The following is a 13,272-nucleotide window of genomic DNA, read 5'->3' as shown; positions in this document are numbered from 1 at the left end:
GGAATATCCTCATTTAAAGCTGGGTAGTTCATTAATTGAGTTAAGAAGAGTTGAATTCACTTTTTCTAATTAAGTGAAACCAAATGTGTAATGCTCAACGAACTTCGTGATAAATTCCTAATCAAAACGCAAAAATTGAGGCTTCAAAATCACCGCTGGATATACGTACTAACAATTCATTTTTTTTTTAGTTTTATGGTTTAAATTTCATCGAGCATTATTGTTTAAGACATCCCTCTTGAATCAAAGCTCTGATGAATTTCATTTATAATACAGCTCTGCTTTTATAATATGTAATACAACTATGCGAATCGCCTTAAGCAAAAGACTAGCAAAAAGTTAGCCTAACAATCAACTGTTAAGTGTAATTTCTGGAGAAAATACTTATTTGGAACAGCCAAGAGAAGAGTGACTGTCTAATCTGCGAACTCTGGACCAAACATTCTGTAGCAATACGACTTATTGCACAATCTCTAACATAAATTAACGTAACCGAAGGTAGATATTGAATATACGTACAGGGTGTTCATTTTATGACGTCTCACTTGCATTTCATGCTTAAACGGTAGATCTGCGCAAAAAATTGTAGAGGAAAAATTTGTTGCCCGTCACCTCTAGTTTCAGAATATGTGACTTGATTTTAGATTCCTGCCCGCACACGCGGCTGACGCGCGACCAAAAGTGAGGGTTTGCAGTTGACCCTCATTTTCATATACACCCTTCTAAAGAGTATAAAAAGTTATGAAAGACACCGGAAACCTCAATTCGATATCTTCAAAATTAAAGGTTCTAGGCCATTTCATAATCTGGTATTTATTAATCACTGTGCCGTCAAAGGTGCCTCCTCTGGCTCGCAAAACAGGTTAGCCAGGAAATTATCTACTGCTCTCTGTAACTGAGGAGGCACCTTTGAAGGCACAGTACATGCTTCACAAGTTGAGTAAAGTGCATTATTTGATAAATTAAGGAATAAGTTTGATCCTTTACGTGAAAGATATTGAGGTTTCCAATGTTTTTGGTAATTAAACGCAACTCTCCCAAAATTACCAAATAATTATTAAACTTTCTTGTTTGTAACAGATGTAAAATTAATTTTTAGCCATTTTGTGTACGCTTGAGAACATCTAAAGCTCTTAACATCTGATATTTCTTAGAACAATCACTCGGAAAACGACTTATTTCCCGATATTAAGAAAAATACTAGCTTTACTGCCTTGGCAATATTTTTAATAGAATAATAATAGAAAGGGGATGAAAAAATACATAAAAATGACCTATCGCGTGCTCTTCTTTCTCTTTGATAACAAGTTAAAAAATTGAAATATGATTAATAAATACCAGTTTTTGAAATGGCCTAGCACCTTTACGAGGGTCGTTTGAAAAGTCCGTGCAAAAATAAAAACTACTTAATTTTTGGGGGTAAACCTTTTTTATTTTTCAACATAGACTCCTTTTAGGCTTATACACTTCGTCCAACGCTGCTCTAGTTTGTTGATCCCTTCCGAATAATAGGATTTGTCCAAGTCTGAAAAATAGCCATTCGTTTCTGCAATCACCTCCTCGTTTGAATAAAATCTTTTTCCCGCCAGCCATTTCTTCATATTGGGGAACAAATAGTAGTCCGAGGGAGCCAAGTCTGGAGAATAGGGGGGGATGTGAAACGAGTTGGAACCCTATTTCCATTAATTTTGCGATCACAACTGCTGAGGTGTGAGCTGGTGCGTTGTCGTGATGGAAAAGGACTTTTTTGTGGGCCAATCGTGGGCGTTTTTCTTGCAGCTCGGTTTTCAAACGGTCCAATAACGATGAATAATATGCACCTGTAATAGTTTTACCCTTTTCCAGATAGTCGATGAGGATTATTCCTTGCGAATCCCAAAAGACAGTCGCCATAATCTTTCCGGCCGAAGGAACGGTCTTCGCCTTTTTTGGCGCAGATTCCCCCTTGGTAACCCATTGTTTAGATTGTTCTTTGGTCTCAGGAGTGTAGTGATGTATCCATGTTTCATCCACAGTGACGAAACGACGCTTAAAATTCTGCGGATTCTTCTGGAACAGCTGCAAACCGTCCTTGCAACACTTCACACGATTTCGTTTTTGGTCAAGTGTGAGCAATCGCGGCACCCATCTTGCGGATAGCTTTGTCATGTCCAAATGTTGATGCAAAATATTATGTACCCGTTCATTCGAGATGCCCACAGCACTAGCGATCTCACGCAACTTCACTCTTCTGTCATCCATCACCATATCATGGATTTTATCAATGATTTCTGGAGTAGTAACCTCAACAGGGCGTCCAGAACGTTCAGCGTCACTTGTGCCCATATGGCCACTCCGAAAATTTTGAAACCACTTATAAACTGTTCTAATCGAAGGTGCAGAGTCACCATAATGTTTATCAAGCTTCTCTTTAGTCTCCTGAGGCGTTTTGCCTTTCATAAAGTAGTGTTTAATCAACACACGAAATTCTTTTTCGTCCATTTTTTGAAAATCACTCGACTTCCTCGATTCAAACGAATGCCAAACACAAAGAAATAGACCGATCTGGCTGAAATTTTGTGTGTGTTCTTCCAAGAGATGCTACTAACTAAACATAACCTCGATACGCGCCAGAAGTGCTATCTCTCTAACTTTGCACGAACTTTTCAAACTACCCTCGTAATTTAGAAGATATCGAATTGCGGTTTCCGGTTTCTTTCATAACTTTTAATACACTTTAAAACGGTGTACATGAAAGTGGGGGTCAATTGCAAACCCTCACTTTTGGTCGCGCGTCAGCCGCGTATGCGGGCAGGAATCTAAAATCAAGTCACATATTCTGAAACTAGATGTGACGGGCAACAAATTTTTCCTCTACCATTTATTGCTCAGATTAACTGTTTAAGCATGAAATGCATTTGAGCCGTCTTAAAATGAACACCCTGTATATAAAAAACATAAAATGTACGAGCGTAGTTAGTTCATACTGTTTATACAGAAATAAAACAATTTAATATACTAGAAATTTAAATAAAAATTATCATTTAAGTGATAATTACTCGGAAATTCGTAAAATTATTCTCTTTCTCTGTCTAAAGATAATTTTAGCACAACCAAGGTTGATAAACCCCTCCTCTCTGGCTCCCTTTGTGCTAAAATAAAGTTATCAACAAGTTAAGTGGGTGAGAAAGAGAGAAATGAATATATTTAGCCTTACAAAGACGGCATGAAATTCAATTAATTTCGCTAGAGTATAGTGCAAGCACTTCGTGCCTTCATATTGGGGATTATATACGCACATGGGTAGTGTTCTGCTATGTGTGGTCCAGGAAGAGGTGCACGACTTCTCTTGTTATTACCTACCTCTTGATAAATATTATTATTAAGGATGTAATTGGAATTGTGAAAATGGGGTTGCGGAAGGAGAAGAAAAGGTCATAAGAGAAGCGGGAAATGGAAAAGCTCCATATTTACCAACCTAGAACTATTCTTTATATGGAGAATCCGTTTTCAATTAAAATATTTAAATTTATTTACTATAATACATAAACATCCAGGTTAAAACTATTAATTTCTGAACCTAAAAAATAAAGTAAAATTAACAATTATGACAATATATTAAAATTTATACAATGGCCATTTCAACTGGTGCCCCACAAAGGGTTCTATTTATAATCTACACCTTTTAACTCTAAATAATGCAAAAGGCCATGTTCAATGTTCTGCTGGAAAATTGAGTGTTTTGTTTAATTAACTCACCCCGGTTTTCTAATTTATTCTAGAACTTTGCAGACTCTCCTAATAAAACTGTACACCTACAGATGGTTGTGTTAATGTTAATATTGTGAATAATAATTAGCAATGGTAATGGTAAAACTCTTTTAGTAAATGTTTACTAATTAAACAAAATTTTAAAAAGATCATTTTATTGCAAATGTTTTTGATAGCATTAAATTAAATTTCAAATTTAATTAATTTCTAGTCTAGTAATTGAAATTTAAATTATTTGTACGTTCCAAAAGCGGATTTTTGCTTTTATATAAACATTCCCAGTTGAACTAATGGAATGTTAGTCGATTTTTTACTTTTCATTTTTACATTCTCTTTTACCACAGTATTGCGATCGCTCTAAATTCGATTTCAAGTTTTTATCGACATAAGGGTGACTGTCTGGGGCGTGTTATCTTATTTGAACTTTACAAGCATTACAAGTACTTCATAGAAGTGAATTGGGAATGCGAACTTGTTGCCCAAACAATGAGTCTAACAAGAAATACGCAGAATAAACTGTAACAAAAACGAAAAAGATTAGGCTTACTAAATAAATGGTTAGTAAACCATTTAAGTCCTGCGGTACTTTATAAAACTATAATCTAATAATTTATTGATAAGATATAAAACAAATAACACTGCCTAAAACCTACTGTGTCCTTTCTGGGAAAAGTACCTGTGGCTTAAAAGAACCGAGGCTTCTACTGTTATTCTTTTTCATTCCATCCTTTCCAAAGACTTCAATCTTTGCCAATTTCGGTAACCTTGAAGATCAGTCCGGCTAATCTTTGGTAGTTTCTTAACAATATGGTTTTTCTGGGGTAGATTTGTTAACCCCACGCCAAACCCAAGTTACCTTAATGGGTCTGTGATTTAAAGGGTTTCTACCCAAAAATTAAGAGCATGACTCTAGTTTATGTATTATAAGTTACATTATCTTGTGGTTTGGTGTTCCGATAAGTGTCCATGGCATATTTAGTCCGTGAAGTCGCTACCTTCCTAGCGGCTGCATGCAACAATCACCCCTTGCGGGCCGCATAAACAGAGCAGGTACTCCTTGAAGTTATTTGTTGGAATAGAGTGTGATGCCACTCGATGTGTTTGTCAAGATGTGGAACACACACTGCCAAGTTGGATCTTATAGGATGTGAAAGAGATAAAGGTACGACTTATTCTTCTAAGATCAAGCAGTACTTGGTAATATCTTGTAATTAACAACGTAAGTTTGAAAAACTCACGTTTCAAACTTTTCCTACAGAACACATGGAGCTCATAGCTGCTAGAGCATATAGACTTCCTTAACTTTATGTTTCACATGGTATACCCAAAGGATCCGACAGTAAGAGGAGCATGAAAATCACTAACCGAATACGTTCCTTTAGTGGGTGGATTTTTTCCTTCTTGAGATTTTTTAAAAACTGCTGCAATACACATCGTTCTCAGAGAGATCAACAATTTTAAAACGTAAAATCACGGTACTTACTATTTCAGTTCGACGCTTGCAAAAGTATTCCAAAAAATATTTTACTAAAAATATAATTAAAAAACTTATTTCGAATAAGAAATCAAATAAGAGTAATGGTAAAATTTTAATTTAATTTTTTTAAGAAATTATTTTAACTTATTTGCGATAAAAGTGAAAAATTGTATAACATCCATTACTGATAATAAAATAAATTCAAAAAAATAAAAAACAGGATCTAAAATAAAAAGAATGACACACACTAAATTATGTTAGGACAAGTTTTAATGGTATTGTTAATAAATCTAACTCACCAGAAGTTGTAGACGTTGATGCTGTAGTGGAGGCCGGAGGTTTGGGGTAAAAGGTAACTTCCTGTTTGTTCTGAGTAACATCCGGTGGAAACTGGGCGCTCTCCTCCTAGATAAGAAACCGTAATTTCTTAATATTTCCTGTTTAAATTGTGAACATACATATTTTTACTTAGTAACAATCATCTTAAGAATAATGGGTTCTCTTTAAAAAAGTAAAATTTAATCATAGAAAAAAAGAAGATAAGAATAATACAAATAAATATTCAATTCAGAATTATTTTTTAAGAAAATTAGATTTAAAGGATAGTTTTGTAACAAGCAGGAACTCAATAATCGCTATTCTTACGCTATTTACGCTGTAATTCTCTTTGTTATCCTGAAAATGCTAAGAAATGATGCCAAGTTTCAAGACAATCACTCCCTGAACCCATTAAACAAAACATAATGATCATTCTTGATAACCTTTCACCGACATTGACTGCTATCTTAGGATGTACCTCGAAAATTGGGGGAAAAAAAATTACCTACTTGATTCCCTCTCTCCGAATAAAAAAGATTTACGAAGCAAAAGACCATACAATTGGCTGATCGAGACAGAAAGAATTCTCTTCTTTAAGTTCCATTCGGCAAACCTTACTGGACATACATTATAGAACTAGGGAGCTCAACAAGAAGAATTTCAGTTATTTCAGTCTATAATTCGTCATGATTGCAGTTCTTACCCTTACCACTTGTGAGAATAAAAAAAAATGGCATTAAAATACAAAACGTTTCTGAAAAAAAACTATAAGCATCAAGGGAAGAGCAAACCCAAATCTATTTTATTAGTCTTAGTGATTGTACAAATCAACAGTACTTATTATAATGCTCAAATTAAATGAAAACTTGTAAGCGGTATAATAATTTATTATTGTAATATTTCCATCATTATTTTGGTGATATGTTGATTTAAAATGATGATACGCTAAAAAAGTAATTTGAAAATTAATCAATTATAAAGACAGGTCATGCAAGAATGAATAATGCATCCAGTATTATTGATGATAACATCAACCTAACTTAGCAGGTGCTGCCATCTAAGAAAAATTATTTTGTAAAAAATATTAATTTTGTGACAGATTCAATATAAGGTTGGACATTATTCATTAAGCTTCATTACATTATTATTATTATTCATTCTATTAGCCTTCGTAGATAGATAGTATCAGATTTGGAATAAAGGAAGTAATGATGTATAAAATAGAAAAACTAGACTGTATTTTATATAGTTCTCGTGATAAATCCATTCAGTAAACAATGTCCCAAAATCGGAAAGTAAAGAACCGCCCCTGATGGAAACCCAAATACTGAAAGGAAGAATACCATTCATCTTGAGCCCCACGTCAACTCGAACTAGACTGCGAAAGAGAAGAAATATTACGCTCGACCTCTAAGGACAAGAATGGACTTCAGCTCGAAAACTATTCTTTAGGTTAAATATTACACTCATTTTGAAAAAAAGATTAAGATCATTTTTCAGTAAAAGGTACCTATAATTCAGGGAATGAATGTTTTTTCCAAATTAAATCCATTATCTTAACCAATTAAATCCTAATTTTATGCGTAGAAACGCAATGTAATTAAAACCCTATGGAAGGCTACGGGAAGGTAACTTCCCACTTATAATTTCACTCTTAAATCATTACTAAGGAGCAGTAAATTCCCCTTAATTTGACAGTGCCCAAGAGAAACTATTTGATAGTATAGTATAGTACTAACAAACTTAATCAACACTACGTATATCCATAATTTACTTTCACTAACTTTTGAAATCAACCATAATTGAACCTAAACAATTATGATGATTATTATATCATCATAATCACCAATGATTATTACCATAAATTCCAAATATTTAGAACCATTGCTATAAACAAATTCTTTAGTAAAACCGTGGAAAACTGAAATAAGAGACAAGATGGGTGGATTGGTTTAAGAGTGAAAAGGATAAGGTTGGAAAATAGTGTTTTCCTTTCTGTAATCAAAGTATAGACAAAGTTGTAATGGCTTCTAAGAGATGCTCTGCTCTTTCTGAAATAAATTTCTTGTGTAACTCTAATGAAATTTAGACTGAACAAAGTTACATACACGAAGAACCTTTGTATAAATTATATTATCTATCTTCATCCTAAATAATGTTAGCATTATATATTATATTTAACTAATTCTATTTATTATTTATTACAATTTCTAATATAAATTGTATTAATGTCATAAATAAGTGCCAAGGCACTACCCATAAATTTCGCTATTTCTTTCTGTCTGAATTTACAGTAACATAGAATTTTACAAAAAACTTCAACATAAATTAAGAAAGAGAATATAGAAGAAAATATAAACATCCTTGTTTTTTTTTGTTTTTTTCTTAAAATGAAACATTAATTTACTTAGTTATTATTTGAAGAAGTAAAAAGAAAAAGAAAATCTGAAGCAAAAAGGCATATCCAAACTGTACAAAGTGAACGAAAGAACTTTTCACCAGTTGGAAATGACTTTCAGAGCCTCAACTTAAACAAATAACAATTTCTAACTTAAATCGGCTTTATCTTTCTGAAAGAGGTTTTCTACAACACTTTGGTAAACTTCAGCATTGGAAACAGCCGTTAAAATTTAACCGAAACTGTTACTTTTCTCTTGCTCCTAAATTTTCTATAAACTATTCTAGTTATACTCGAGTTTCCACATTTTCGAACAAAATGCAAACATGCTAATTGAACTTGTTTTTTAACAAATTATTGGATTACCTACTTTATTATCTTTGCTATGATTAGTTTTGCGCTGACATTGTTCCAGAAAGAAAGTACCTTTTATAGTTGCAACTCTTCATAGAATTACAGAAACATAAATTTACTATATAATTTTCTATAATACCTACAGCTAATTAGAGAAACCCTTGTTAATTTACTTTCAAAGACTTCATCTCTTTAGTTGTCATTTCTGAAACCAGTTAACTTCTGTTGTATTATGAAAGTAGAATTTCAATTGAAAACTATTTCAATACGCGGAATTTAAATTAATTAACCACACAAAACAGAGCCAATCCAAAACCATCACAATATTTCTAGTGAAATGTATTTTACATGTTTAATTATATTTCATGGACTTTCCTCTGGGAAATGTTAACAATCGCCTAGATAATTAAATACTTTTCCTGGAAACTCAATACGCTATTTTTAGTTTCTCTTTCCGCTGGTAAATGGAAGTATTGCCATCGTCATAATGTCATTGATGAACTTTCAGTCTAATAATAAAATTGTAAGGGTTGTTTGATATTATTCTTGATATTAATGGAGTAGCCCGTTGGCGTGCTTTGCAGAACGTTTAGGTGTGGTTTAGGTAATTGCACGTTTCCAGGGGGGCTAAACGCTCCCCGTAGAAACGCTCTGACATAACCCTTCCAAACAATTGAACAGTAACCATAGAGTTTTTTTTGTTTTTTTTTTTGTGAAATTGAAAGCCTTTTAAAATTAAACATTTGATCCAAAAAAAATATCTATCAGAATGCTTCTTCCAAGGAACCAAGGTTTTTTTCCCTCTCCTAATCATCCTAAAACAAAGTGTTGCTCAGAACTCAGAAGTGATTACTTGCTTCCAACATGAGGCTAGTTTCTTTGCTTCCTTCATCTTGATGCAACCACCATTATCTCTCAAATATGCGCTTCTCACATTATATTCTTATCTCATTTGTTCTCTATGTTCGGGCTTAGTTCGCAGATTATAAGTAAATCGTATGCAAGGAGGAAAAAATAAATATTGGATTTGACCAGAAGGCAAGGCCTTAAATTCAACTAAAAACGCTAGAAGTCGATGCTTGGAATACAACTAATAACTACAAGGTAGCGTTACTTTAGCCGAAGGGATGTACTTACTTAGGTATCTATTTTAGTGGAGCTGAACGTTCGCCTGAAAGCAGTTTCTGAATCAGATTTAATAATGGCGATGGTTTCTAATTAATGAAGGTTCTAATTAATTCAGTGCGACTGATTAGAGTCAAGAATTATCTCAAAGAACAATCATGAAAATCCTTTATATTTGTTTTGTTTTATTGATCCAAAAAAACTACTAAACATTATTCAATAGACTTACTTGGATTGTAGATCATACAAGAAATAATCCAGTAAATAATAATCAATGATGTCGGCCAAGATAAATTGATCTTTATAATGCCCATTAAACTACCTGAATATATTCAATTAAACCTTATTTATAAGACAATCACTCTAAGTAGTAGTCTTAGCCATTATCTTGATAAAAACTTGTTTAATTAGTGCTCATTAATTATTCAGTTTGTTGCCTAGTTAAAAATAAATTTTATAAGAGGTGAAGATAATAAATTTCCACTTGTGTTGGGTACAAGGTTGAAATTCATTAAAAGACCAAAATAAATTAGAAACAAGACCACAAACAATATTCAAACAAATGACTGAACTAGATGAGCACTAACTAAGGTTAAAGGATCTCTATTTTCCCAGAAATTAAATTCCATGAGTAATCTGCTTTCTCTAACAGTCTTCACTACTTCATTCTCTTGTTTCCTACCAGAAACAACTGGTGATGTAATTAGTAAAATTGCTAGTACTGCAATCATCTCCTACACGATTTACTTTTTTTGAAAGTGAGTAAATTAACATTTAAAACTGAAATTATCTGCGCTGTATTCAAGAAGATATCGATCTTGTTCACTATTCAAGTTTAAAACAAAACAATACATTTTGAGAAACACATTATAAGAAAAATGTTTAGTGAAAGATTTTTGGATAAAGGAAGAAAGAGAAAATGATAATTTGAAATGGAACAAAGAATAGCTTAAACCTCAGCCTATCAAATAAACGCACGCCATCTAATTAATAATAACTTACTCGTAAAAAGCGTTTAATTTATTGAATGCTTTCTAAACAAGAATACAAAGCAAAAAGTTGTCAAATTGCTTCAGAGGATGCAAATGCATCCTCTGAAGCAATTTGAAAATGAGTGAAAAATACACCGAAGTCTATTTTTTAAAAACAAAGAGTTTCCTAAGTACATCACTTAAAAAAAAAGAATGTGTACACATTACTGCACTGTTAAGTGTCAAGTGTGGTGCAACAAGTGGTGGTTACAAGTTCATTTGGATCTAACCCAATGTCTGCTACGTTGAACCTTTGCATGCAACTAAATCCACTGGCCAAGATGATATGTCTACAATAATTATTTCTATTTATAATTGTATAGCCATAAGTTTTCATTGATTTCAGTCACTTCGGTATTTCAAACATCATTTTATCTTTCATCATTAATCAGTAAATTCAACTAAGAATAACAACGATTTGAAGAAACACTAGGCGCACTCAGTGCACTTTTTGTGTTCATTTGAATTCTTAAATAGGTTTATTTTATAAATTTAAATTCATAAAACTATTAAAAAGTTCATTCTAGAGAGTTGAATACAATTCCAAACGTAATAACAAATATAAATAAAACCTCATTTGATTATTAAAACGATAAAATTTTGCCATTATGCAGCTGTTTTGTACAATAATAAACAGAGAGAAACAAACCAGATGTAGCATTCCGCATGAGATTTGCTAGCTTAAACCAGATACATTCATTGGAACAAATCACGAGATCATCAGCTCTAAGATGTCTGGGAAGATCGTCAGGAATTGTTTGGGAAGACAGGCGACAGAATAATGAATTCTATTTGCAGAATGTGTTTTGGGATTTTTTTTTTTTTTTTATGACGGGTTAAGGTTAAGTCAGTCAGGAAAGGAATATTGAGGAATGGATCGTTGGAGAATTTTTTAATTGTAAGGTTCGTATAGGTTGGATCTCTTGGCAAAACCCAAGTAGGTCGATACCGTAGTTTAAGTGAAGTATTGTACAAGAGAAGTTTGTTTAATAGTAATAGTCTTGATTTATGGCCTAATAATCTTCTTGTACTGACTACACCGTTTGTCCATTTTTTTGTCGCTTAATCGATTGCAAGGTTTCTATGCCAGTCTTTTATCAATGAACAACCTAATTTAGTTGACGTTCAGAGGTTGGGAAATGAGTTTGGTAATATAGAGGAGCCATTTTCATTATTCAGAGCAAAAGTAGTATGCAGACACTTACTTTCATTTATTTTTGGATTCTAAATAAGATATCAATTTTCTAAACTTGCATGAGGATTCTGCATATTTCTGTGGGATCAGGGAGATGATAGAAATGTCATTTGTGGAGAGGATAGTATTAGGTGCGATGCTATCTACAAGGTTAACTGTGTGTAGCAGAAGACCCAGAATGCTCCCTTGCGGAAACCCACTTCTGCTCTACCAAAAGAAGCTCCAACATTAGAGAGGTAAAATATTTTGTATTACTAAAAAATACACGATTCAAAATATTTTACAAGATTTAAAAATAAACTACCTAATAAAACGAGGTAATTTTTCAACATACCATCGAATAGGTAACTGGACTCGTATTTCATCTAAAAATAAAAAAAAAATGAAATAAGTGGCGATAAAACGTTTAGAAAACACAAATCTTCAAGAGAGTTTCATAAACCAGTCGAAAACAGTTGTACTAGTTGGCCAAGCAAAGGCAGTTAACGGGTTGTTTTTCTAGTGAACGATTAAGTAAGCGAGTACTGGTTGCCTGAAGAAGAGTTAAGTCTCCTATTTCTTGTCCTGCTTCTTAACCAGTTTCGCACAGCTTCAGGAACATTGGTTTCAAATTTCACCTCTTAAAAATAGAAAATTATAAGCTTTCTCCTCATTTATATTTTCATTTTACTTTTTATTATTTTTGCACTTTTTTTCTAGAAATAGAAATAGAAGAATTGATGGATATTGTTACTGAATTTTGTTTTTGTTAATTTTTTCTTAACATTAAAGAAAACAACTAATATTAAAATAATTAGAGAGTCCTTAAAATGTTAACTTACTCTCCTGGTTAAAAGTACTTAGTTAACTCTCACTATATTAGCAATACATGTGTTAACCTTCAGACAAAAATGTTGGCTTTTGTATAAAATTAACTGCTAATAAAAATAATATAATTTATAATGTTCAAATGTACATTATATTTCATATCAATAATTACTTCAAATTATGCATATTTATTAAACCAACTCTTTCTCTAATAAATTGGAAGACAAATTCATTTGTACCTTTTTGAAAATCATTTATTTATTACTTATTTTTTTTTTTTTTTTTTTGCGCATCAACAGCTGAGGTTATTGGCGCCCGGAGCTTTTTCCAGTGCACTGCCGGCCTCCGGACAGTGTACTCTCGTTACAGACAACACTGTCCATCACCGGACAGTGAGCTGTAAGAAGCTCCTAGGAAGAGAAAATCTAAGGGTCAGCTGCTGGATTCGAACCCGGGACCTCCGCGTGGGAGTCCAGTATGCTAACCGCAGAGCTAATCCCTTCCCTTATTTATTACTTATTAATAATATTGTTGTCACCTCAGAAATATTGCATATACATATTAATATAACTTAAGCATCCTAGAGTTTTTTTTATGGAATTACCTCATTTCTATTTCAAACTTAGACGAAATGGTATATTATTCTTTTCTTTTCATTTTAAAGCAGTTTAAGCACGAAATTTTCATCTGTGCTTTACAAATAAAGTATATGCAATTTGAAGAGGGTGTTTGGTCCACTTTTTGAAGACGTATTATATCTCTTTAAAAATAAAATCAGGCAAAAGGGCACTTAAAGTGACAATAAATTTTATTCAAA

At 32.8% G+C, this 13,272-nt stretch overlaps 1 protein-coding gene across 3 annotated transcripts in view; it reads right to left on the bottom strand.

The window, feature by feature from the left end:
* Nucleotides 1-13,272, bottom strand: part of LOC141456489 (dipeptidase 1-like) — a 411,813-nt gene that overhangs the window by 263,935 nt on the left and 134,606 nt on the right. For all 3 annotated transcript variants that reach the window (XM_074132531.1, XM_074132529.1, XM_074132530.1), the window contains one exon: nucleotides 5,527-5,632. In XM_074132531.1, coding sequence (XP_073988632.1) covers nucleotides 5,527-5,632 — 106 coding nt within the window. The remainder of the gene's footprint in view (nucleotides 1-5,526; nucleotides 5,633-13,272) is intronic.

This window comes from Rhodnius prolixus, unplaced genomic scaffold (assembly GCF_049639745.1).
Source record: "Rhodnius prolixus isolate KJV_2025 unplaced genomic scaffold, Rpr scaffold_4, whole genome shotgun sequence".
Taxonomy (NCBI): domain Eukaryota; kingdom Metazoa; phylum Arthropoda; class Insecta; order Hemiptera; family Reduviidae; genus Rhodnius; species Rhodnius prolixus.
This window is presented reverse-complemented; position numbering and strand designations above follow the sequence as displayed.